Source organism: Lutjanus erythropterus, chromosome 6 (assembly GCF_056507025.1).
Source record: "Lutjanus erythropterus isolate fLutEry1 chromosome 6, fLutEry1.hap2, whole genome shotgun sequence".
Lineage (NCBI taxonomy): Eukaryota > Metazoa > Chordata > Actinopteri > Lutjaniformes > Lutjanidae > Lutjanus > Lutjanus erythropterus.
The window spans coordinates 677,033-699,532 of NC_139322.1; the positions used below are offsets into that span (position 1 = coordinate 677,033).

Genomic DNA, 22,500 nt, shown 5'->3' on the forward strand with positions numbered 1-22,500 from the left:
CACAGGTGGAGTACTTGTAAGTACATCCTGTTTTCACGTTTGGACCTATTTTTCAATTGACAAAATTGTGACAGGATTCATTTTTCACCATTTTCTGATATTTTGTGGGCCAAGTCATTGATTATTTTTGTGTCAGTGATCATACTGATTAACCGACTGATCCTTTCAGCTATAAACAGAATTAATGGTTAGTTTGGTTCAGTTCAGTTAGTCAGTATTGTTGACAGCAGGTTACCTCGATGTGTTTGGCCTTGAAGACGATGCCGTGAGCTCCTTCTCCAATCCGACCCAGAATACTGTACTGCTCCATGTCCTCACAACCAACCACTGATCACACTGCAGGTCTGAACCGGCTCCGAGTCCAGCTCTGAGTTTCAGCTCTCTGGTATTGTTCAAACCAAATACAGGGTTTCATCAAGTTTAAAAAAAAATAAATAAAACCTTACTAAGACCTTCATCAATGCAATTTAAGGTCTATTCCATGTCCAAACTGGTAAAAAGGTGTGGCATTACTGTTCATAGCTGCAATTTTCTCTCCAAAACACATTTAAGCAAAGCTGAAGTTAAATCTAACTTTATAACAGTCAAATACATTTTTAAGATGCATCAAAGTATTTAAGACATTTCAAGGCCTGGATTTTAGATTTTTATGGACCTGCAAAAAACCCTGAAATGTGTTTGTTTTGAATAGTATTGAATTTACATTGGTTTGTTTCCACTATAGCTTAATGTTATTCACCTGGAGCCTTTGTATTATTCTTTGCTAAAACAGGAGGAAAACAGATGTTCAGATGATATTCTACAGCAGAAGTTCTATTAAAAGTGTATTGTACATTCTTGACATGAAACATCAAGGTGGTGTCCTCCCACATATCAAAGAGTCTGTGAGTAAAAAATAATTAGACATTGAAACCAGCAGTTTAAGTCTTTGCTGCAGCCTCCAGTTGAACAACAGAAATAGAAAAGCAAAAAAGATTTAAGCAAAGAACGAACTCCGTTAACAAATCTAACAGTTTACTGATGTTGCGTTTATCTGCTCAATAAAATATAAAATTACTAAACAAAACTTATAATTCTTTAAAAATTGAAACAATGTTCTATGATTCGGCTTGTAAGAAACAACAAAGAAACATCAATTTTTAGCAAAGAAAGCAACGGCACCTCCTGAGCTAAGCTAACAGTTAGCTCACCGTTGCCTGGTAACCTGCCAGCTAAGCCAGCTCAGCTAACACGTCAAATTCAGAACATCATGTCCGCTTTAAACACACAACACATGTGTTTGACACAAACTATAGAGACAATAGAGATATATATTTTATAATATGCAATAATTATACAGGAGGTCGCGCGCAGGACCGTTAAAAAAACGTTTTCTGTTAAACGGGTTAGCTATAGAGCCGCCAGTAGCAGCCATGTTTGTTTACAGTGACGTAACGAGCCTAGTCCAACTAAAAGCCGGAAACACGTGATCTATCTTTGAACTTAGACAATGTAGAACATTTTTTAACACCACATTTTATTGCAGATTATACATTTTACTGACGAAATATACCATATTATCATTGTTAATTTTAAAAAATACAGTCTATATTTCAAAGTAATTAAGTCTTCTTCACTAAAGTCCCAGGATGTGGGGAGACGTGGGGCCCCAGTGCCCTCTATTGGCCAGCCGCCACTGTTTTTTTAGGTTAGATTTGTATACGACTTGGACTGGCTCATCTCGAACGCAGCTATTGTTGGTTTTATTTTGAAATCAGGAAGTACTTGTTCACAGTGAATCCACATCCGGTGCAGAGCGGAGCGGTGTTTACATGAGGCTGCAGCATGCTAAGCTAACAGTTAGCGAACAGTCTGTGGGTAAATAATAATGCCACAGTAACGTTAAAGTAACCATCAGTGAGACACCGAGTCTGTCCTCATTTTTGGACATAAAGAGAGACAGTGAAGATGTCTCAAACCGATAATGCTAATGCTAACGTGGATCAGAAGGTTCTTCAGTATGAAAACTTCATCAACGACGTCCTGAAGAGAGATTTACAGTAAGAAACACAAACTAAATCAGTGCTGAAGCTTCTTGACTTTATTCAGGTCAAACTGAAGAGCTGCAGCTGGAAAGTAACTGAGTACTTCTACTCAACTACTGCACTGCTGTACCCTTCAGTTTTTTGAGGGTCTTAATTTCTGTTTGTGCAGCTTCATAAATCTGTGGGGAAGCTCACACTCCAGACTAAATGTTTGAAATGTCTCGTTTAAATCTCAGAGACAAACTGTCCATTTGCAGAGTTTGTCATAAATTATTGGAATATTAATACAGATTTATTGACACATTAGCAGCGTTTTAAAGCGAAGGTAATCTTAACCATTTAGCTTTAGTTTGTGGTAATCTAACACTGCTGTTTTATGATTATTATAAAGGTGGTCACATATTTTACTTTTGAAATAGAGTCTGGTACTTGAAACCTTTAAGGCAGTGGTTCTTATATAAAGGTCCACGTTCTCTGCCAGGAGTCTGTGAAAAGTCTGAGTAGTGAGATTCATTCATTTAAAGCAGTGGTGCCCAACCCTGGTCCTCAGAGGACACTGTCCTGCATGTTTCAGATGTTTCTGCTCCAACACACCTGATCCACATGATCAGCTCGTCATCAAGCCTCTGCAGAAACCTGACAACAACCTGATCATGTGACTCAGGTGTGTTGGAGCAGAAACATCTGAAACATGCAGGGCAGTGAGGACCAGGGTTGGGCACCACTGATTTAAAGGAAGAGTCAGTAGGATTTGTCCCAGCTGTTCCTAAACGCACCAGGATGCCAAATACCAATTTTTTGGGTCATAAGTGATGATTGAAGGACTTTATCTTTCTGAGTCTGTACAGTGTGATTTTTCAGTAAAATGTCACAAATTCATTCATTAAAATGATCCCAATATAAAAATGTATCAATTTATTTTTTTTTAATTTATGTATCGTTTAAAATAACATTTATTTATTTACAAAATGCTTCATGTCACAATGTGACGCACTTTGTACCACTGTTTTAGAGTGCTGTGTAAATAAAGTTTATTTAACATGATGATTTGAATGCAGAGTGTGTGTCTGTGTGTGTTTCTCAGGAAGGTGTTGGAGCAGAGAGATTCAGTTTATGAGAAGATCTCTCAGTATCTGCAGCTGAAGAACACCATCCAGAGTCTGCAGGTGCACACACACACACACACACACACACACACACACACACACACGCACAGACACACACACATGCACACACACACATACACACACACATGCACAAACAAACAAAAACAAGACAAACATGTTTGACAAAAAAATGTAAAGTTCAGTGATCAATATGAAGGTCATGTGTCAGAGTGATGTCACTTCCTTTACTCTGTGTGTGTGTGTGTGTGTGTGTGTGTGTGTGTGTGTGTGTGTGTGTGTGTGTGTGTGTATTCCTGCAGGAGGCGGGCTCTCAGCAGCTGAAGACAGATGTTGACCTCGGCTGTAACTTCTACGTCCAGGCTGAAATGTAAGCTGCTGCTGATACTGATACTGATCAATAACTGATAGACATGATTAATACTGATCAATTACAAGCAATGTCAGTGACTGACTGCTGATGAAACCCTGAATGAAAACATTTCCTGTTTTTGCTGCTTCATAGTAAAAGCGTTCAAATAACAAAACAACAGAGACGTATATGAACGGTTTATCCACCGCTTTACAGCCGCTCGACTCGAGTCTCCTCGAGTCTCCTCGAGTCTCCTCGAGTCTCCTCCAGCTCGTCTTCAGGTAAAAGACACACCTTCAGGCAGGCAGCCCTGTTGTCATGGAAACACAAACCTCCATCGTGCTGAGCTGACGGTCCGAGTCAAGCCAGGCCAGTTCTGTGTCTGGAAAAGAGCCACTTCATGTCTCATAAGTTTTAGAGTTGATTTCATTTATTACACTGATTTGGTGCAAAGTAGAATAAATTCTGACCCCTGGAGAACCAATAAAAAAGGTTAAAATCCCCCCAGAACACCACATTAAGACAGAGACTTTGAGGAGCACCAGAGAAAAATTCAGGCTGTGATTTTGGATCTAAAACTTTCAACACTTAGAGATTTCTGTTAAAACAGTTTTTTCCAGCCTGGAAGCTCAGCTGACTCCCACCTGTTTCTGCATGTCGTTCTCTCACTCTCTCTCTCCTGTCATGTCTTCAGCTGCCCTATAAATAAAGACAAGAAGTCAGTTTAATTATTCCTGTTGGGGATTTTGGGGTCTTTTCCTGTCGTGTCTCAGATTAAAATCAAAGTGTCAAACTCTGTTGGTGTTTTAGAAGATGAAGCAGTCAGACCTTTAAAGGAGTATTCTGAAGCCTAATTTTAAACCCCACCCTCTCTTCTTCTTCTCTTCCTGTCTGTCAGTGAGGACTCGTCCAGGATCTTCGTGGCGGTCGGTTACGGTTTCTTCGTGGAGATGACCCACGACGAAGCTCTGAGATTCATCGACAAGAAGACGAATCAGCTCACAGCGTCAGTTTCATCACCACAGCAGACTGAACCGTTCTTCTTCTTCTGTGGTTTTCTCTCTGTAGTCAGTGAAAAACAGCAGCAGCGCAGCCTTCAGTTCTGCCGCTTGATGATATGTGAAGTGAAAAACATCCTCAGAGTTTCAGATGAGTTAGCTCAGTGCTAGCTGTGTCCATTGTTCTGAGTGAGAGATGCTAACTGTGCTAACATTGTGTGTTTCAGCTTCACAGAGCAGCTCACCAAACACTCAGCAAAAATTAAAGCCAACATCCGCATGGTGCTCGAGGTCAGACACACACACACGCACACACACACACACACACACACACACACACACACACGCACACACACACACATCTTACTAGTATTTTGGGGATAATTCATTAATACATTTCAGATATTATTCCTGACTTTTTTTTTGGATATTGTCCTCTTTTAATTTTTTAAAATTCATCTTACTTTTTTCAAATATTTTACTCATATTTTTGGGATAATTTACTAGTTTTCTGGACATTTTTCTGAAATGTTTTAAAAATATATTTTGAAGTTTTCTTTACTAGCGGGGGATATTTTACTTTTCTGATATTTTACTTCAGATTTTACTCTCTGCTCTGTTTATTTCTAATATTTATCCAGAGCAGCTGTGTGGGTTGACAGAGTTTTTGTTTTTTTGAACATATTAGACTCCACGTTAAGACTCTCAGGTTCCTGCGGGTATTTTATTGTGAAAGGGTCCAGATGTTGGAGACCTGGGTAGAGGAGTATTCTGACAGGACACAGACGACTTCCTGAGGCCATGATTTAAAACTGAGCCTCCACGCTGCTGAACCAGTTATTTCAGAAAGAAATATAAGCATGAATCAGTTTGAATCTGCGTCTTGTTTTCAGTCGGACTGAAGCAGAGGAGAAATCTGATTGGCTGCTGTCTTCTTCTCCTCCTCAGGGTCTGCGGGAGCTGCAGGGACTGACAGACCTGCCGGAGAGCAGAAGAAGAGAAGTTTTCTAGACTTTTCCTCGTGTTGGACGACCAGAGGACACTAAAGTTCAGTTCAGGAGGGTCGTTTACACACAGGACACCGAGGGACAACGTGGACATTTAATAAAACAGCTGCTGACAAACTGAAGCTCCGTTCAGACAGGATGAACCCCGCAGGAGGAAGAGGAGGTGGAGCTCCTCTCTAATCTGGTCTGTAACAGATGTGGACATTCAGCAAGACAAAAAAATGAAGACACTTTGACTTTAAATGTGAATAAATGCAGACTGAAATCACAGGTGTGTTTCTGAGATCTGACCTGAGAACATCTGATGGTTTTAACTGTTTCTGTCGTCTCATTGGTCCAAAAACAGCCTGTATGTTGCTGTTAGCATGTTAGCATCTGTCAGACACTGAGCTGACGAAACTCTGTTTGCTGCAGAGTTTAAAGATTGTTTCATTTATTTCTGATGACTTTTCATTTTTGTTTGTTTGGATGATGGATCAGATTTTAAAATAAAAAAGAAAGTTTCAAATAAAGCGACGTCTGTAATATTTGTTGAAGGTTTTATGATCCATTCAGAGCTTTAAATCTTTAATTTACCGTATTGATTTGATAGTGATTGTAGGAGAAGTGAGCGACGCCACCTGCTGGACACTCACTGTTCTGAATTATAATGTTTTTCTCTTCTGCAGATTAAAGGAACAGTTCTGTGTTTGATTTGTCATCCTGAACGGAACAGAACAGAAAAATGTCTCATCACAAATCACGGCTGTCCTGAGGCTGTTAGTTCAGACGGAACAACATTTTATTCTATAGAACATAAATAAATAAACATACATAAACAAATATGGCTATGAAATAAATAAGTAAACAATTTTATGTTTTTCAAGGTCTTTTATTTCATAATTCCACAGTACAGATTTGTATGTCACATTTCTTGATAAAAACGTTTGTTTAAAATATGTTTATACATTTAATGAGTGGAAAGTTCAGATTCGTATCTTGTGCTTCTTGCAGTCGTCCAGCAGATGGTGATATTTGAAAAGATCTGGATCGTCTCAAACACCCTGAATAATATTGAGTCTAATAAATCTGTTCTGGTTGCTTTGGTCTGAATCTGGGAAGAAACCACGCCCCCTCATTTGCATATTGGGATTAGAAATAAAAGCAGGAAAATAAATCAGTGTGGTATCAGGAAATAAATGTATGTATCTGAACAGCTGTGGCTGTATGAGGTTCTTGTCCACAGTCAGTGTCAGGAAACCACCGTTACATCAGACGAACCTCCTCAAACCAACCGAACTCCAAAACAAATCACTTTATCTCACAGAACAGGAGGAGTTGGTCTGCCGCCTCCTTCTGTCACTGTGACTTCAGTGAATCTCAACAAACCCTTTAAAACACTGAAGGTAAAGTGGTGAAAATATCCTAAATATAACGAGTCGTCATGTTTAGAGAAAAGAGTGGTTATATTTGGATAATACAGCATTTTTTAGAAACATGTTTCAAGAAATGCTTCTTGAAAAGTTAAAAATCAGCATTTTTAAGAGAAACAGAGGTGCTAGAAAAGACGTGACGTCTCTTTAAACAGATGTTGTGATAGATGTCATACAGACAGCAGCATCCAGAGCTGCTTAGTCAACAACACTGAGCCTGTTGCCATGGAAACTGGATGCTAAATAGAGGCAGTGGCGTAAAGAAGCTTCGAGATGACTCTTGAAATAAACTCCCACACACACACACACACAGAGAGAGAGAGAGAGAGAGAGAGAGAGAGGAGCAGATCCTCTGTTCAGTTTGAGTCTCAGATGAAGGGAAACGTGACTCTGACTGAACGACAGTCTGACATCATGTGACCACCTGGACAGGTAACAGGTTGCTGCTGCTGCTGTAGGTTTGATGTTTTGCTCAGCGGCTCCTCGGCAGCAGCTCCTCTTCTCTTCACCTCCATGAACAGAAAGAAACAAAAAGCTGCTGAATAAACACAACATATTTGTAAAGTCGACCATGTTGATAAAAAGGTTTGACAAAATGTGCAAATATTTTTTTTTTTCTCAAATTTTTGAGCTTCTGATCATGTCATGGTTTAAAAATGGTGAAACTTATTTATTGTTTTTAAATACTTTTATTGCAATAAACTTGTGTTACACCAGAGAATATTAGTTATTGGAGGGAAAAACCTGGGATTTTCATCAAGAAATGAGAGCGTGAGACAATGTTCATAATTACTAACAGTAAAATGAAAGAGAGAACAATAGAAGAGAGACAAGTTTCATTCTGATAAGACTTCATGCAATTATTTCAGTCATGTCTGTATTATTATGTATTTATGTAAATGTGATTGTGTACTTGAATGTTGTACATAATGAATGCTAATAAAAATAAAATAAAGAACAAATCTGTATGAGACAGAAAATAAAAAGGCAAATAACAAACTATAAAATAATAATTCTGTACATTTTCATGTATTTTCACATGTATTTATATATATATTTAAATGTATTAATTTATTTTGTGTACAAAATACTACATTTTTCTGTATGGTATATATTTCTCTAATTTAACAAATGAATGCATAAATAAATTTAAATATTTATTCGTCCTCATAAACACACATTTATGTGTGTATTTATACATTTATTTATATCTCTTTAAATTTGCAGATTTATTTTATTATTTTACAGAATTATTTTTTATGACCCTCCTGTGACTTCACAGCCCTGATGCTTTATGACGTAAGCATTGATACGAATTTACACGAGCTTTATTGTGAAGGTTTTTGGCCGGATGTCTTGCTCAGCGGCTCCTCGGCGGTGGTTGTCGGTTCGATGACGAACAGAGAAGGAGCAGAGCGTATGACGTCACAACCCTGTTACTGCAGAAACATTACAGCACGCGCTACCGTCAAGATTCACACAATTAGACTAAAAAATACCGGAAGTCAAGCAAAGTGCGACGAATTCCTTCAAAATAAAAACACCAAGCGAACGAGGTGTAAGTTTCTCTCAACACCGTCTGTTTTTTGTTTTTTTTTCATTTATTGTTTTAAATATTCAATTATATTTTCGGTAAATTATGGTATGTTGCCGTGTGTATAACTCATCAAGAATACTCCCCCATTAAAGGATAAATTGGGTGTGATGCTGCACAGGTTTGAAAGATATATAAGACATTTTTGGATTGATGGGTTTGAGTTTTATGAAAAAAAAAAACTGACATGAATATATGCTGAAATATAAAGACAAATAAAATATGAAAGAACAAATATAAGCATTTTCATTATTTTCATAATTATATTTTCATTTTATTTGATGTATTTCTTTATAATTGTATTTCTTTATGATATATTTTCTGTATACATTTATTTATTGCATATACTTTGTTACATTTTTCATTACATATTGAATGAAAAATATATCTTTTAGACGTATATATTTTTAAATTTGTCTTAATATTTCCACATTTATTTATTCTTTTATTTATTCCTCTTTACATTTCCACGTTCACTTACTCATTCCTGTCAACATTTATTCTGTTTAATGGCACTCCCATGACTCCGCAGTAGTTACGCTACAGCCCACTCAGATTACTGGAACCTTCAGCTTACAGTCGTATCTGGTGGACTTGATCCTGTGGACGGAGTCAGAAAGAGACCGTCAAACACGTTTTATTTTGAAATCCATCCGCGGAAGTGTGATTGTGTGAATTGGCGGTGACCTGACTGTGGTGAAAAGAGTCGTGTCTTGAAGGGAACCCCAGTCCAGCGTAAGATCTCGCGAGAGCATGTCGTTTAACACAAACCATGATCTTTGTTTAACTCTAACCAAGTGTTTTCTGTCTCTAAACCTACAGAAATGTTAGATAAAACAAAATTCAGGTTACAGAACATAAATAATTTGTAAAACATCTACATGTAAAAAACAAATCGTCCAAATCTCGCGAGAGCTTCGCTAATCAACGGTTCCCAGTCGAGACACGATCAGCAAAAGTAGTGAGGAGGCGTTCGTCCGTACAGGAAGAAATTGGAAAGCAGACAGAAGTGATGAATGTTTACAGACGGAGATCTCAGTCCGCTCACTGACGATAAACCACCGGGAGGATTTTACAAACCACTTTTCCTCCGCGTCTGACGACTCTGGACGGTTTGTGGTGAACTCTGTGGATCCAGTCCGCAGTCAGCAGCGCTGCTTGGGGGCTGACGCACCAGCAGGAGAGGAAGGTGGGGAGGGGGGGCTGTCACAGCAGCAGGCTAGGCTAGGCTAGCTGGTTAGCACGCTAGGCTAACAGCTTCACTTACCATGAAATCCTGAAGTTGGAGGAACTTTGTGAAAACATGAGCAGCCGCCAGGGCTTCAAGTGGCTGCTCCGTAACCCTCCAGGAACATAGACAGACATTATTTAACCGCCAAAAGAGCGCGGTAGCCTGTCAACGTTAGCATGGCTAGTTAGTTAGCTCCCATTAGCGTTTGTCAACACAGCTTCATCTGACAGCATCAAAACACCAAAAACTCACGCAGAAATAGACTTAACTCACGTCTTTGACGCAGACATAAAGCTGTTGGACATTCATTAACATCAGATTAGTAATTAGCTGTAAGTGAAGTCATGTTCGGCTCAGGACTGTTCATGGTTTGTGAGACATAAATGGACTTTTTCTGTTCTGCTCGGTGTGTTTTCTGTGGACGAAGCTAACTGTTAGCTGTTAGCATGGAGGGACGGCAGCCCGGCGGCAGCAGTAGCAGCTCGGAGCGGTTACATAACGCCAGCAGGTCGCGGGAGAAGCTGCTGAACGTCGCCTCCTCAGCCCGGCTCTGACAGCTGTACATCGCTCCGACAGACAGACAGACAGAGAGACAGATCAACAGACAGAGAGACAGACAGAAGCACAACAGCACAGCAGCATGGAGGAGGTGTGAACCTGCTGGGACAGACAGACAGACAGACAGCAGAGAAACAAGACGGAACACTGAGCTGAAGATGGATTCCAACCCGCTGATAAACGGTGAGAGATGCTGCTAATGGAGCCTCTTCATGCTGTGTTTACATGCTGCTGATGGCGGGTACAGCTGGAAGTGTGTGTGTGTGTGTGTGTGTGTGTGTGTGTGTGTGAGTGATGCAGCTCTGCGTGTGTTTCCACGCAGTTTGGAGGGAAGCAGCAGCAGTGTTGCAACAGGTGTGTGGAAGCTGCTGAGGCCTGCAGCTCTGTGTGTGTGTGTGTGTGTGTGTGTGTGTGTGTGTGTGTGTGTGTGTGTGTTGAGGTGTGATTTTAAAACAGGTATTATCATGATACTGAAAGCTGGCTTGGATCAGATTTGCTTTCATGCTGCTGCTTCCTGCAGCGTGTAGAAACCTGCAGCCTGACAACACATCTGCACTAAATCCAGGTGAATTTGAGACTGTGTCTGCAGGTGTGTTCTCAGGTTATAAATATCTGTGTTCTACTGAACCACTTCAACCAGGGCTGAAGCTAAGATCGTAAAGATAGTGAGGTCAGACTAATTTCCTTAAAACAAAGTCTGAGCCTGTGGGTCAAGTCTTAATATAAGTATTAACCTTTTTAATAATAGACCAGGTTAGAGGGTTCCTTGTAAAATTTACAGCATTAGTTATATGAGAATATCTTTCATGTCCGTGCAAAATCGGTTTTGTAACTGAAATATCCCCAATCAAATTGATATTGAATTGAATGAAATCGTGACTCGAATCTAATCAGGACCTTCTGAATCGATTTGGGAAGTCTGAATTTATACCCAACCCTATCAGGAACAACTCCACTTCCTACAGCCTCGTCCCGGATCATATCAAGAAGGGTACGCTTGATTTGTGAAACCTTCTTGAGGTCTCATGGTTTAGGACAGTATGATAACTGTCATGGGATTCGTCACAGGTCTGGGGTTCCCCTCTAGACACCTCCATTCCTGCCTGCTAACATGGCTCAGAGGAGGGAGAGGAAGACAGAGACCCCCACACTGTTTGCAGAATAAATCACTTAATTGGTTGCTACTCACCTTTAGAGGTGAAGTTGCTAAGAGGGTCTGAAAAATTGCTAAATCTGCTGGCAGTGCTGACTGTGCTGTGTGTACAGCGCTTCTTTCTATCTCTGTGGTGACGTTGCACAGGAACCCGTCTATATTGTGATCCATGCAAAGATTCAGGGCAGTGGGTCATTTTGTGTTGTGTTTAAACCTTTTGAATATAAAATGTTATCGCCTGATCACTTTATCCTCTTTGATATTTATATGTAATTTTGTCATAATTAGCAAGTGATGCTTTGACCTTTTACCACCAAAATCTGATCACTTCATCTTTTGTGCCAAATTTGAAGAAAATCTCTCGTTCTTCATTCTTCAGATATAGTTTTCACGAGGATGGTATGACCTGAAAACATCCTGCCTGCAGTCGCCGCTCGGAACCATAAAAAAGTTTTTCAAAAATTCTGAATTGCAGAGGTCCTTCTACTTACACACATGATTGTATAGTTGCAAAAATCAATTGATTAATCAATTATTAAATGAATTGGCAACTATTTTGATAATCGATTAATTGGCTTGAGTAATGTTTTAAGAAAAAAAGTCCAAATTCTTTGATTTCAGCTTCTTAAATGTGAATATTTTCAGGGTTCTTCAGGACAATAAACTGAATATCTTTGAGTTGTGAGCAGATGATGTCATCTTGGGCTTTTTGAGAAACACTTATCAACATTTTTCACCATTTTCTGTTATTTTATGGACTTTGATAGACTATTAATTGATTAATCAAAAAAATAATCAACCTATTAATCAACTGTGAAAATAATTGTTTGTTGCAGCTCTGCATGAATGTGCACAGACATTTAGATTTTTTAGTTTGGCCTGTGTCTCATCTGCTAACATGGAGGGGTCTGGGTTTATGACCTATACTGCAGCCAGTCACCAGGGGGCGATCAAGATGTGTTGGCTTCACAGCGCTCTGCACTGGAGGACAGGAGAAAAGTTGTGGCGAGAGGGATTGGAGTCTTGGTAAAGCTCACGTCATGGAGAGCACTGTTTTCATTATCAATTACCAATTCATTTCTTGTTTAATCTTTTTGTCGATAAAATGTCAGAAAACTGAGAAAAATGTCCAGCAGTTTTGTAAAGCCGAGGTGACAGCGTCTTCAAACAGTTGTGTTTGAATAACCGTCTACAAACCAGTGTTTCTGTTTTTCTGGGGACCAACTTTTTAAAAATGACAAACCATTGCAACCCATTTCAAAATAGGTCTATCAATAAATCTTGAGAGTTATGAATGAATGAATGTTCCTGAACATTTACAGATGTTGTTGAAAACACATACACAATAAATATTTTATAAATGAGAAATAAATGCAGTTATGCTGAGTTACCTGTCAAACACAGGAAAAGTTTTAGTTTAACCAACAAGAAAATTAGTCACCAGGAAGATCCTTAATGAACGTATTCATTGTGTTCATGTGGTAAACTGGACTCTGTCTTGAGTTCTGGATGGTTGAGTGTGAGCAGCTGCAGGTGGATAAAATCTGACCAACACCTGAGGCTTAAAAGCTTCATCAACATGCATCAATAATCATTTTATAATCACATCCTAGAATCTGAATGCAATAAAATCGTGAGGAGCCAAGAGGTTCTCACCCCTAGTAGAGCCACAGTAGAGTAGAGTAAAAACAAACACAGTAGAATAAAAACAAACACAGTGGAGTAAAAACAAACACAGTAGAGTAAAAACAAACCCAGTAGAGTAAAAACAAACACAGTAGAGTAAAAACAAACACAGTAGAGTAAAAACAAACCCAGTGGAGTAGAGTAGAGAGAGAAACAGAGTTTTGTGAGTGGATCTTGGGTGTGAAGGTGACAGCAGTGTTCAGCCTCATTACAGACGTGATGTTGACTGTTTTCATGGAGACAGATTGAAGTCAGTGATGTAATATTCACATTGTTGTCATGGCAACACTGACGCACTCTGATGTGAGTGTTAGATGGTGTTTGTGAGATATGACATGTTTGTGATCAGATGTGTGTTGATGATCTGAGTCAGAACACAGGAAGGAGTGATGATGATGATGATGATGATGAAGAGGAGTCAGTGACAGTACCATCAGTGGTATTACTGGCTGGACGCGTGCAGGTCCTCTGTGTGTCTTTGTGTCTTCTGTCCGTTGTTGAGATTTGTGTTGACTGACTGACAGACTGATGTCAGGAAGTAGAGAAACCACGGTGAAACAGGATGTGGTCAGGAAACCACGCTCTTCTTCTTCTCTGATGGAGAAAGTGGTTTGGTTTTTCATCCCCCCTTTTTCTTTCTCTTTCTGCTGGAGTTTCTCCTTCTACCTCTCCATTGTTTTAACTTCATGAATCGTTTTAGATGACATGGCTTATTGTTCATCTTGAGAATCATGGTGGAATTATTTTCTCAAAGTCACAGTAAGGCTTTCTGCACTAAAATACACTAACAAGTCAGATTCTACAGACTTAAAAAAACACACTGTCATTTGGTGCAGAAAAAATTGCAAATCATATCGCAATTGCAGTATCAGTCAGAATGAACGCAGTTAGATATTTTTTTCAAAATTGTTCAGCCCTAGTTAGAAGGTTGAAATGTTAGAAGTCCAAGTTTAAAGGATAATTCTGAATTTGAATTTTCTCTACATTTGTTTGGGTATGCCAGCCTCCAACAACTTTTCAAATGAACCAGAATTTTTACACAAATCATTTTAACGTCTTGTCTCTGACCGACCCAAAGTAAACGCATAAAGTAGCGTCTGTGTTGGCTGAGGGATCTACATCTGGATCAACCTGCATGTTGGTTCAGAAATCTATTGCAATACGTTGCCTTGAAAGTTTGAGTCCTCTCAGAATTCTTTTTTCAGAGTGTAGACCTAAACCAGTGATAAAAAGTTGCAGACCAACAGGTTTAACAGGGAAAAATATTCCCAGTAGTTTTAATGGTTAACTCTTGACATCCCAAATTGAAATCAGGTTGGATTTTCCTCGAACCCTCTGTTGTGCAGTTTATACGTGGTGAATGAAAAGGTGTAATCATTTACTGGACTGTAACTTGTTAAAATGGTTCTTTTTAAGCTGCGGCTGAAACTGATGATTAATCTGCCAGTTATTCTCTAAATTAATCATCATCTGTCTATAAAATGTGAAAAATGTTCATCCCAGTTTCCTCCAACGTCATGTTTTCAAATGTTTTAATTTTATCTGACTGACAGTCTAAAAGCCAGAGATTCAGCTTTCTGTCACACAAATTCATTGAACGAATCAGTTATTAAAAATTTTTCTGTTATTGACTAATAAATTAATTGATTAGTTTTTACAGTGATTAGTCTTATTTGAGACACTTTAAAAATGGACCTAGTTTTTACCTTGGATGGTGGATCGTGGATCCAGTAGCTTTTGAACAACCAGGTATAAATGTCAGACAGCTGCAACTGTTATTTAAATGTATTTAGAATTAATTTAATTTGTCACATGCATATTATAATCACTACTTGATATGAGTTTATGGCATCAAAAACTAGAATGTCAGTGGTGTGTTCCAACTTTTCCCCTATTTGTAACAGTGCATCAATAACATTTTTTTCCACTTTTTACATGCAGTGACTTTAAATAACATTTTATCTTCAGCAGATGTTCCTCATTTTCTAAATGTAATGTACTGTTGTTGTTGATCAGTTGTTCCCAACCACTGGGTCAGGACCCACAGGTGGGTCACAGGAGATTTTATCTGGGTCTCCAATGTTTGAATGTTTATTTATGCACAAATGAACTCTTCCCAAGATTTACTGTTAGGGCCTAAAGTGGGTCACGATGGTTTGTCATTTTTAAACGCTGCTTTAAATGTTTTATCAAACTGCTTGTGTTGAAGGATCTGTTTTTTGTAGAGTGGTGTCAGGTGTGGTGATATCAGAGAAGGTTTGTGAGTACGAGTACCTGAGCACAGTATTGTACCAATTCTTGATAGTGGTATCAGTGTCTGTTTGTAATATAATTCCTGTAGTTTGTGTCTGTGGTTGTTGTGGTCAGTTCACAGTGTGAAGTGAATCAGATGGGATGAAAAGCAGCGTGGAGCTCAGTCGACATCTCTGTGGAAATAAAAACATAAACTGACTGGAGCTTTTGTTGTAGAGAGGCCAGGAGCATGGAGATAAGCTGCTGCATCCATTCACTGTTCACACACACACACACACACACACACACACGCACACACACGCACACACACACAGTGTCCTTGTATCTTGTGTGTTTATCTGTCTCCATGTGTTGTTTTGTGACTCTTCTTGTGTTAAAGCCGTCACTGAGCAGAAGGAACGAGTCTGTTCTGGATTCATGTCTGTGGTCAAACATCTAAATCTTCCTTCAGATGTTAAGACTAAAGAAAAATCATGATGGCGTTCTCACACATTTTAGCTTCTTTCCTCCTGATGAGCAGGACAGTGTTTCAGTGAGCTAACTGTGCTAATGCTAATGCTAGGTGAGCAGGGAGGACAGAGACAGCAGATCAGAGTTTATAATGAGGAGAGTCTGTCTGTTGTATCACTGCAGAGTCACATGGACCCTTTCTCTGTGTGTTTATGTGTGTGTATCAATAGTGATGAGAGTAACACCTGTAACCATGGTAACTGTACACAACAAAGATGGCAGCAGCTGAAGCCTCAGAATGAACCAGAACAAATAGAAATTAAAAATGCAGGAAGACAATGAGACTGAAATATCTTTAGTTTCAAATGACTCAAATGTGATAAAACTTGTCAAAATAAAATTAACGGAATTAACACCACTGCACTGAATATGATTTTTATTTTTAAATATCTGGGCCAGTGTTTCCTCGTCCTGGTCCTCAGGGTCCACTGTCCTGCATGTTTCTATGTGTTTCTCTGCTCTAACACACCTGATTCAAATGATCAGCTTGTTATCAGGCTTCAAACTGAAACTGATCATCTGAATCAGGTGTGTTAAAAGGTGCTATATAATTAAAGTTATTAATATTATTAAAACATGAGTTAAAAAATGAGACTTAAACAGTCTGTGTGAGAATGAAATGATAAATGAAGGAGTGAAAAGCAGAAAAGAGACGAAGCGGCTTCATACAGTGCAGACTCGTCGACACGCCCACTGCCTCGCTCCAGACAGTGACCTTCTCTAGTCACAGTAGGGAACCGACGCCCCGGGGCCGTTACAAGTTTAATATGATAATAAACAGAGGAAAGCATCGATTATCAGAATAGTTTAACAGTTAATTTCCTTTTTTTACCTCTTGTCCATCATAGTGTTTTACCAGCCTCAGGTGAGCGGTCCTTTTTGGTGAGGCCTGTTGTTATATGGTGATTAGAACTGCAGTGATTAATCAATTATCAAATTAATCACCAACCATTTTGATCATTAGTTAAGTGTGTATGTGAATATTTTCTGGTTTCTTTCCTCCTCTCTGACAGTAAACTGAATATCTTTGAGTTGTGGACAAAGCGAGACATTTGAGGACGTCGTCTTGGACTTTGGAAGAGAATGATTGAATGAACTTCTAGTTGTTCTGTTGTTTGTTTTAACCCATTTAATCCGGAGCTCAGCAACCTTTACTGTCAAAAGAAACATTTTTAGACAAAAAGGAAAACAGAAAATGAGTCTGGAGCTGCAACAGTTCAGTTCTCTATTTTCCACTGAGACTCTGCAGAAAGCCTCAAATTATTGCATCCATAGAAAAATGTGTAAAATATTTATTTTCTGTGCTATTTTAATCGAATTTGAAATTTGCTAAATGCTATTGGTTTGCGAAAAATGTTTATGTTGCTTATTATGTTGTTTTCATTCTTTAAAAGTCACCAGAATGCAGGAAGCAAAGTCTATGAAACTCACATTTCTAAAATGTTCCCCATTTTAAGGTCTCACACTCAGCAAGTTTGTGCTATGATGCACATTTTAGTTGATGAAATAAAAGTTTTTTTTTTTTTTTAAAGGTTGGTGTATAAGCCACACATTATTATAACTGAAAAATGTTGAGATTCTCTGTAGGCCAACAAAAATTACAAATGACAATTAAAATGTTCAAAAAGAACTATTATTCATATATTTTTTTTGTCAGAGCTGCAGGGAGCCACTGGAAAGGAGCAAAAAAGTCTCATGTGGCTCCAGAGCTGCAGGCTGCTGACTCCTGCACTTAGTCATATACTCATATTAATGATTATTATTGATCAAAACTCTTAATTGTGTTCATATTTTGTGACAGCACCAATAGTCATCTTGTCACAACACTGATAAATACTGATATTGAGGTATTTTGTTAAAAATATAGTGATATTTGATTTTGAAGGGCCTGAAAGTGTTTTTGTGCTGTTGTGTTGTCCTGTGGTTGGTGTGTAGACGAGTGTGAAAGGAGCTTCTGTCTGTCTGTGTTTGCCCCCCCCCCCCCGTCCTTCTCACCTTGGTTACCATTGATGAAAGGTCTCTCACCATGGCGATGGTTTCCAAGGTGTTTGATAGGTTAGTTATGTAACAGGTCAGCCAATGGTAATGAGGCTCATTTACATGACTGACTGGCATCTCTCTCACTGTAATCAGTTTAATGTCGACCTTCTCAGAGGTTCACTTTCTCATGAAGAGTGCTGCTTCACTTTAATACACTCCACTCTGTCTCTCTCTCTGTGTGTGTGTGTGTGTGTGTGTGTGTGTGTGTGTGTGTGTGTGTGTGTGTGTGTGTGTTCCTGTCTGTCTGCCCGTCTCACTGTCTCTGTCTGTCATCACTGAGTCTGATCATGATCAATAAACACTTTATTAATCAGAGACAGCCTGGTGACACAGAGGACACTGGGGTTCATGGTGGACACATGTTTTTTTAACATCTGTTTAATAATAATAATGATCTGTAATAATGATGTCATACAGGTTATCTAAGTTTCTAGGTGAGGGTCAAAACAAGAGTGAAGCTCATTAAATATCAAGTGTTGCAGCTGCTCTGCTCTCCGAAAGGTTCATGTTTTAATTTTTATTTCATGATGTGAGCGGAGGTGTAACTGTGACCTGCCTCCACTGGAAAACACTGCAGAAGAAATGTGGATTAATGACAGAAATAATAATTATTTCAATAACTGCATGATACAAACTGTCTGTCTGTCTGTCTCTCCTTCCCCTCAGCCATGGACCCGTCCATCACGCTGTGGCAGTTCCTGCTACACCTGCTGGAGGACCAGCGGCAGCGTCACCTGATCTCCTGGACAGGTGAAGACGGAGAGTTCAAGCTGCTGGATGCCGAGGAGGTCGCACGACTGTGGGGGCTCCGCAAGAACAAGCACAACATGAACTACGACAAGCTGAGCCGAGCACTGCGGTACTACTACGACAAGGTACTACTACAAAAAATGTCTAATAACATCTCTGAAGTTAGCTTGGTGGACTCTTTCTGTGAGCTAAAACAGCACAAGGATGCACCGAATGTAAGAAGAAGGAAGTTCACAAACAGTCTGCATCATATTATGTTAACGTACCTGAGTCACAGAGGTTTGTGGGGGTGAATCTGTTGTTCAGGTGTCGGAGCAACACTCATGTTGTTGTCTTTTTGCAGTCTGTTCACATTGTGGCTCAGTTCATCTGACCTGCGACTGTTCCCAGTAAACACTGCAGGGTTCTGTCTTTATGTAAATATAAATATGTTGGACTCATGAAGGTTCTTTGTACAGTTTACATCATTAGTTCTCTTAGAATCTCTTTCACATGTTTTTTTTTTAATGAGAATTGAATTGATTTTGGAAATCAGTGATGGTAGCAGCCTGCAGTACAACTATTACTACAAAAGACCCAACATAACCTAAAACTATCAGTAGTAGCTTACAGTCAGTCCCTTCAGGATGTTGCAGGCTGTTTTTCTGGGATTGTCGCGGTCTAAAACACCTGATGTCACAGCAACGTTTCTAAACAATTGCGCTGCATGTTTCAGTGTTTCCAAGCATTTTTTGCAATGAAAACGTACAGGTGCAGATGAAAATGGTAAAAGAAAAGTTGAGGTTTTTTTTGTATAATTCATTGAAATCAAAGACAACTTGTTCCAGGAAGAAGAAAACAGCTCTCTGTTCTGAGGGTTCTAAGTTACCTCACCAAAAAGGCTCAAAATTACAAAAACTCAAAACAAAATCTGCTTTATTTCTAGATGAAAAGGTTTTTACACAAAGAAAAAAATCTTCTTGGAGCTCAAACTCAGTGAAAGCAGCACAAAATTCTAATATAACATAAAAGTGCACAGAGGATTGATAAATTTGATGAACTGATATTAATAAAGACCACAATAAAACCCAGAATGTTGCGTTTGTGTTTGGTATCTGTGACCAGCTGATCAGCACTCAGAGCTTCTTATTCTAAAGAACATCATCAGTCGGAGCGTCGTGTGATTGTCTTCTGTCCTGCTCCTGGTTTTGTGTTTATTTTGTTGTTTTGTTTTGTTTTTTCAGAACATCATAAAGAAGGTCAGCGGTCAGAAGTTTGTCTACAAGTTCGTCAGTCAGCCCGACCCCTCCCTGCCTGACGGCGTCCGCAACGGAGACGAGGGCCAGAGGAGGGACAGCGCAGACCCAAACAGCCAATCAAAAGGTCTCGGGGGCGTGACCTCGACCTGTCCGTCAAAGGGCTTACCCCAGGTACACTCTGACTTCCTTTGTCGTTGTAGATTTCTGCAGGACACAGTGTGCTATTAATCATATAAATCTACTGATTGATTGATTGATTTCTGCATTGATCCGCAGCGCTCGTCACCCAGCAGCTCCCAGAAAAGCTCCCGGAACGACTACATGAAATCTGGCCTCTACTCCACCTTTACTATCCAATCACTGCAGGCCTCACCCAACCCACGACCAATCAAAACAGAGCTGCTGCTGCAACAAGACCCCGCCCCCAAGGTCGATCGCACGGCCAGAGAGGTGAGAGAGTGAGAGAGTGTGTGTGCATGTGTGTGTGTTAGTGGAGATGCACTTCAATATCACCCTTGTTAAAGTAAAAATCATAAAAAAAATTATTCTGTTAGTACAAACTCAACACTTCCTCACACTTTGTTAAAGAAAAGTTGCTCAGGAAACAAGAACTGATGTCATGAAAAACTTTCAGTAACTGAATTAAAGATGAACAGAAGTGTGTTGACCTGCAGCTCTCTTTTGGTTCAGGAGAAAGTCATCCAGAGACGGCTTTCACATGTCCCTGAACACATCACTAATCCTCCAGCAGAGCCGTGTGTGTGTGTGTGTGTGTTTCACATGTCTACATGTTTACATTGAGGAACTACTTTCTTTCTGCAGTAGAATCTACCAGAACTACGTTAGAATCAACAGGAACTTCTTTATAATTCCAAAATAAATGAAGTAGTTTTTGCTTGAAACTACTCACAACACGGTCTGTGGATCATCCTGACTCACCAGGTCTTCATGTGATTTTTGGGTGAACTGTCCCTTTAAGAGAAAAGTTGTGGCCTGTGGAGTCATATAGAGTATGATTTGAATACTGATGTCTTTTTTCCCTTTTTTCTTCCTCCTCCTCCTCCTCCTCCTCCTTCTCCTCCTCCTCCTCCTCCTCCTCCTCCTCCTCCTCCTCCTCCTCTTCCTCCTCCTCCTCCTCCTCCTCCTCCTCCTCCTCCTCTTCCTCCTCCTCCTCCTCCTCAGGTCTGTGTATTATCAGAGTCTAAATCCTCTCCGTCGGTAGGTGGCGCTGTTGACTCTGCTCTCCAGGTGATCGTCACTCAGCCGTCTCCGTGTCCGACTCCAGCTCTCAGCCCCCAGATACCAGCCAACACCGCCAGCCAATCACAGGTCAGCATCAGGCCCCGCCCCCTGCTGGGTCACTCTGTTGTTTCCACCCGTGGAGCAGAAAGTTGAAGTTATTCAACATTATATATGTGTTATATGTATGTATTTATGTGTCTGTCTGTTTTTTCCCAGAATCCTCCTGCTCCTCCTCTGAGTGACCCTCCCCAGATTTATCTCACCAGCGTTGGGGATCCGTCCTCCCTCACCCCCCTCATCCCCCTCGGTCCTGTCGGTGGGTCGGTGAGCCCGGCCCCCCCCCCCCATATATCGATGGGCCCCCAGGGGCCGCCACAGGACGACTGCGGAGGAGTCGCCAACCCGGCCGGCTTCCCCCCTCACTCCCACCCCGCTCCTCACCCGTCTCACCCCCCACCCGTATTTGTCATCATCAACCCTCCTCCCCCCCAGCAGCAGCAGCATCATCAGCAGGCGGCTGCAGCCTTGGCGGCTGCTCCTCCAGCTGTCGCTCCTCCTCCTCCCTCTGTTCCTCCTCCTACCGCCACCACCCGTCCTCCTCCTCCCCCCATCGTCATCAAGGAGGAGAACCTGCCGTCAGAGGAGGAGCTGCTGGAGATGGTGTCTCTGGAGGAGAAACAGGTGGAGGAGGTGAGAGAGACCTTTTAAACCTGCTGAAATTACGTTATTTAATTTATTTCTTTTTTTATCTGATGAAACACATTTTATACCATTAAAGAAGCCTGGAAGTTATTAACTTTAAACAAAGTGTAGAAAATAATACAAATTTAAATCCCTGTATTTATAAGTGGTCCTCATTTCTGCTGAGTCGTGGTTCAGACTGATGACTCATGACGTCTCTGCTTCCCAGGTTCCTCAGCTGATCTGTGGCTCAGTGGAACCAGAGTCCCCCCTCACCATCGTGGAGACCTCGCCCCCTCCCTGCATGGAGCCCGGGGTCGGAGGTCAGCAGCCTGCGGGGGAGGTGGGGCTGGAGGGGGAGAGCAAGGCCACGCCAGCAGGTAACAGGAAGTGACTTCAGGTGCTGAAAGGATGTCAGATGAACTTGCTGATGGAGGTTTTCTGTGGCAGCTGTTTTCCGTCGTGTGTTTCAGTTGCTACTGACTGAAGGAAATTATTGATTGATTGAAAAATAGATCCAAACATGTTTTCATATGTTTGGATCTATTTTTCGATTGATAAGATTATGACAGGATTAATCAACTAAACATTTTGAGCTGCTTTTAATTAAAACAAGTCAAGTGACAGTTTACGCTGATCGATGTGGG

The 22,500-nt window shown here is 40.3% G+C and overlaps 3 protein-coding genes across 4 annotated transcripts in view; 2 read left to right on the plus strand and 1 right to left on the minus strand.

The window, feature by feature from the left end:
* The window catches only part of cdk20 (cyclin dependent kinase 20), a 7,147-nt gene extending 5,709 nt beyond the window's left edge, over positions 1 to 1,438 (minus strand). Inside the window, exons 1-3 of one of the 2 annotated variants that reach the window (XM_084720128.1) lie at positions 1,191 to 1,438; positions 740 to 763; positions 236 to 382 (exon numbers count right to left, since the gene is read on the minus strand). In XM_084720128.1, coding sequence (XP_084576254.1) covers positions 236 to 310 — 75 coding nt within the window. In that variant the 5' untranslated portion in view covers positions 311 to 382; positions 740 to 763; positions 1,191 to 1,438. The remainder of the gene's footprint in view (positions 1 to 235; positions 383 to 739; positions 764 to 1,190) is intronic. The other variant, XM_084720127.1, reaches the window with a different exon arrangement.
* Positions 1,439 to 1,773: 335 nt separating this feature from the next.
* uxt (ubiquitously-expressed, prefoldin-like chaperone) lies at positions 1,774 to 5,773 on the plus strand. Its single transcript, XM_084719905.1, has 6 exons — positions 1,774 to 2,039; positions 3,109 to 3,190; positions 3,451 to 3,518; positions 4,399 to 4,506; positions 4,726 to 4,789; positions 5,447 to 5,773. The coding sequence occupies exons 1-6, from the start codon at positions 1,948 to 1,950 to the stop codon at positions 5,507 to 5,509; spliced, it is 477 nt and encodes a 158-aa protein (XP_084576031.1). The 5' UTR covers positions 1,774 to 1,947; the 3' UTR covers positions 5,510 to 5,773.
* A 3,170-nt stretch (positions 5,774 to 8,943) lies between these two features.
* The window catches only part of elk1 (ETS transcription factor ELK1), a 23,083-nt gene continuing 9,526 nt past the window's right edge, over positions 8,944 to 22,500 (plus strand). Inside the window, 7 exon segments of the mRNA XM_084720132.1 lie at positions 8,944 to 10,483; positions 18,609 to 18,817; positions 19,916 to 20,101; positions 20,207 to 20,380; positions 21,113 to 21,259; positions 21,389 to 21,862; positions 22,083 to 22,243. Coding sequence (XP_084576258.1) covers positions 10,459 to 10,483; positions 18,609 to 18,817; positions 19,916 to 20,101; positions 20,207 to 20,380; positions 21,113 to 21,259; positions 21,389 to 21,862; positions 22,083 to 22,243 — 1,376 coding nt within the window. The 5' untranslated portion in view covers positions 8,944 to 10,458.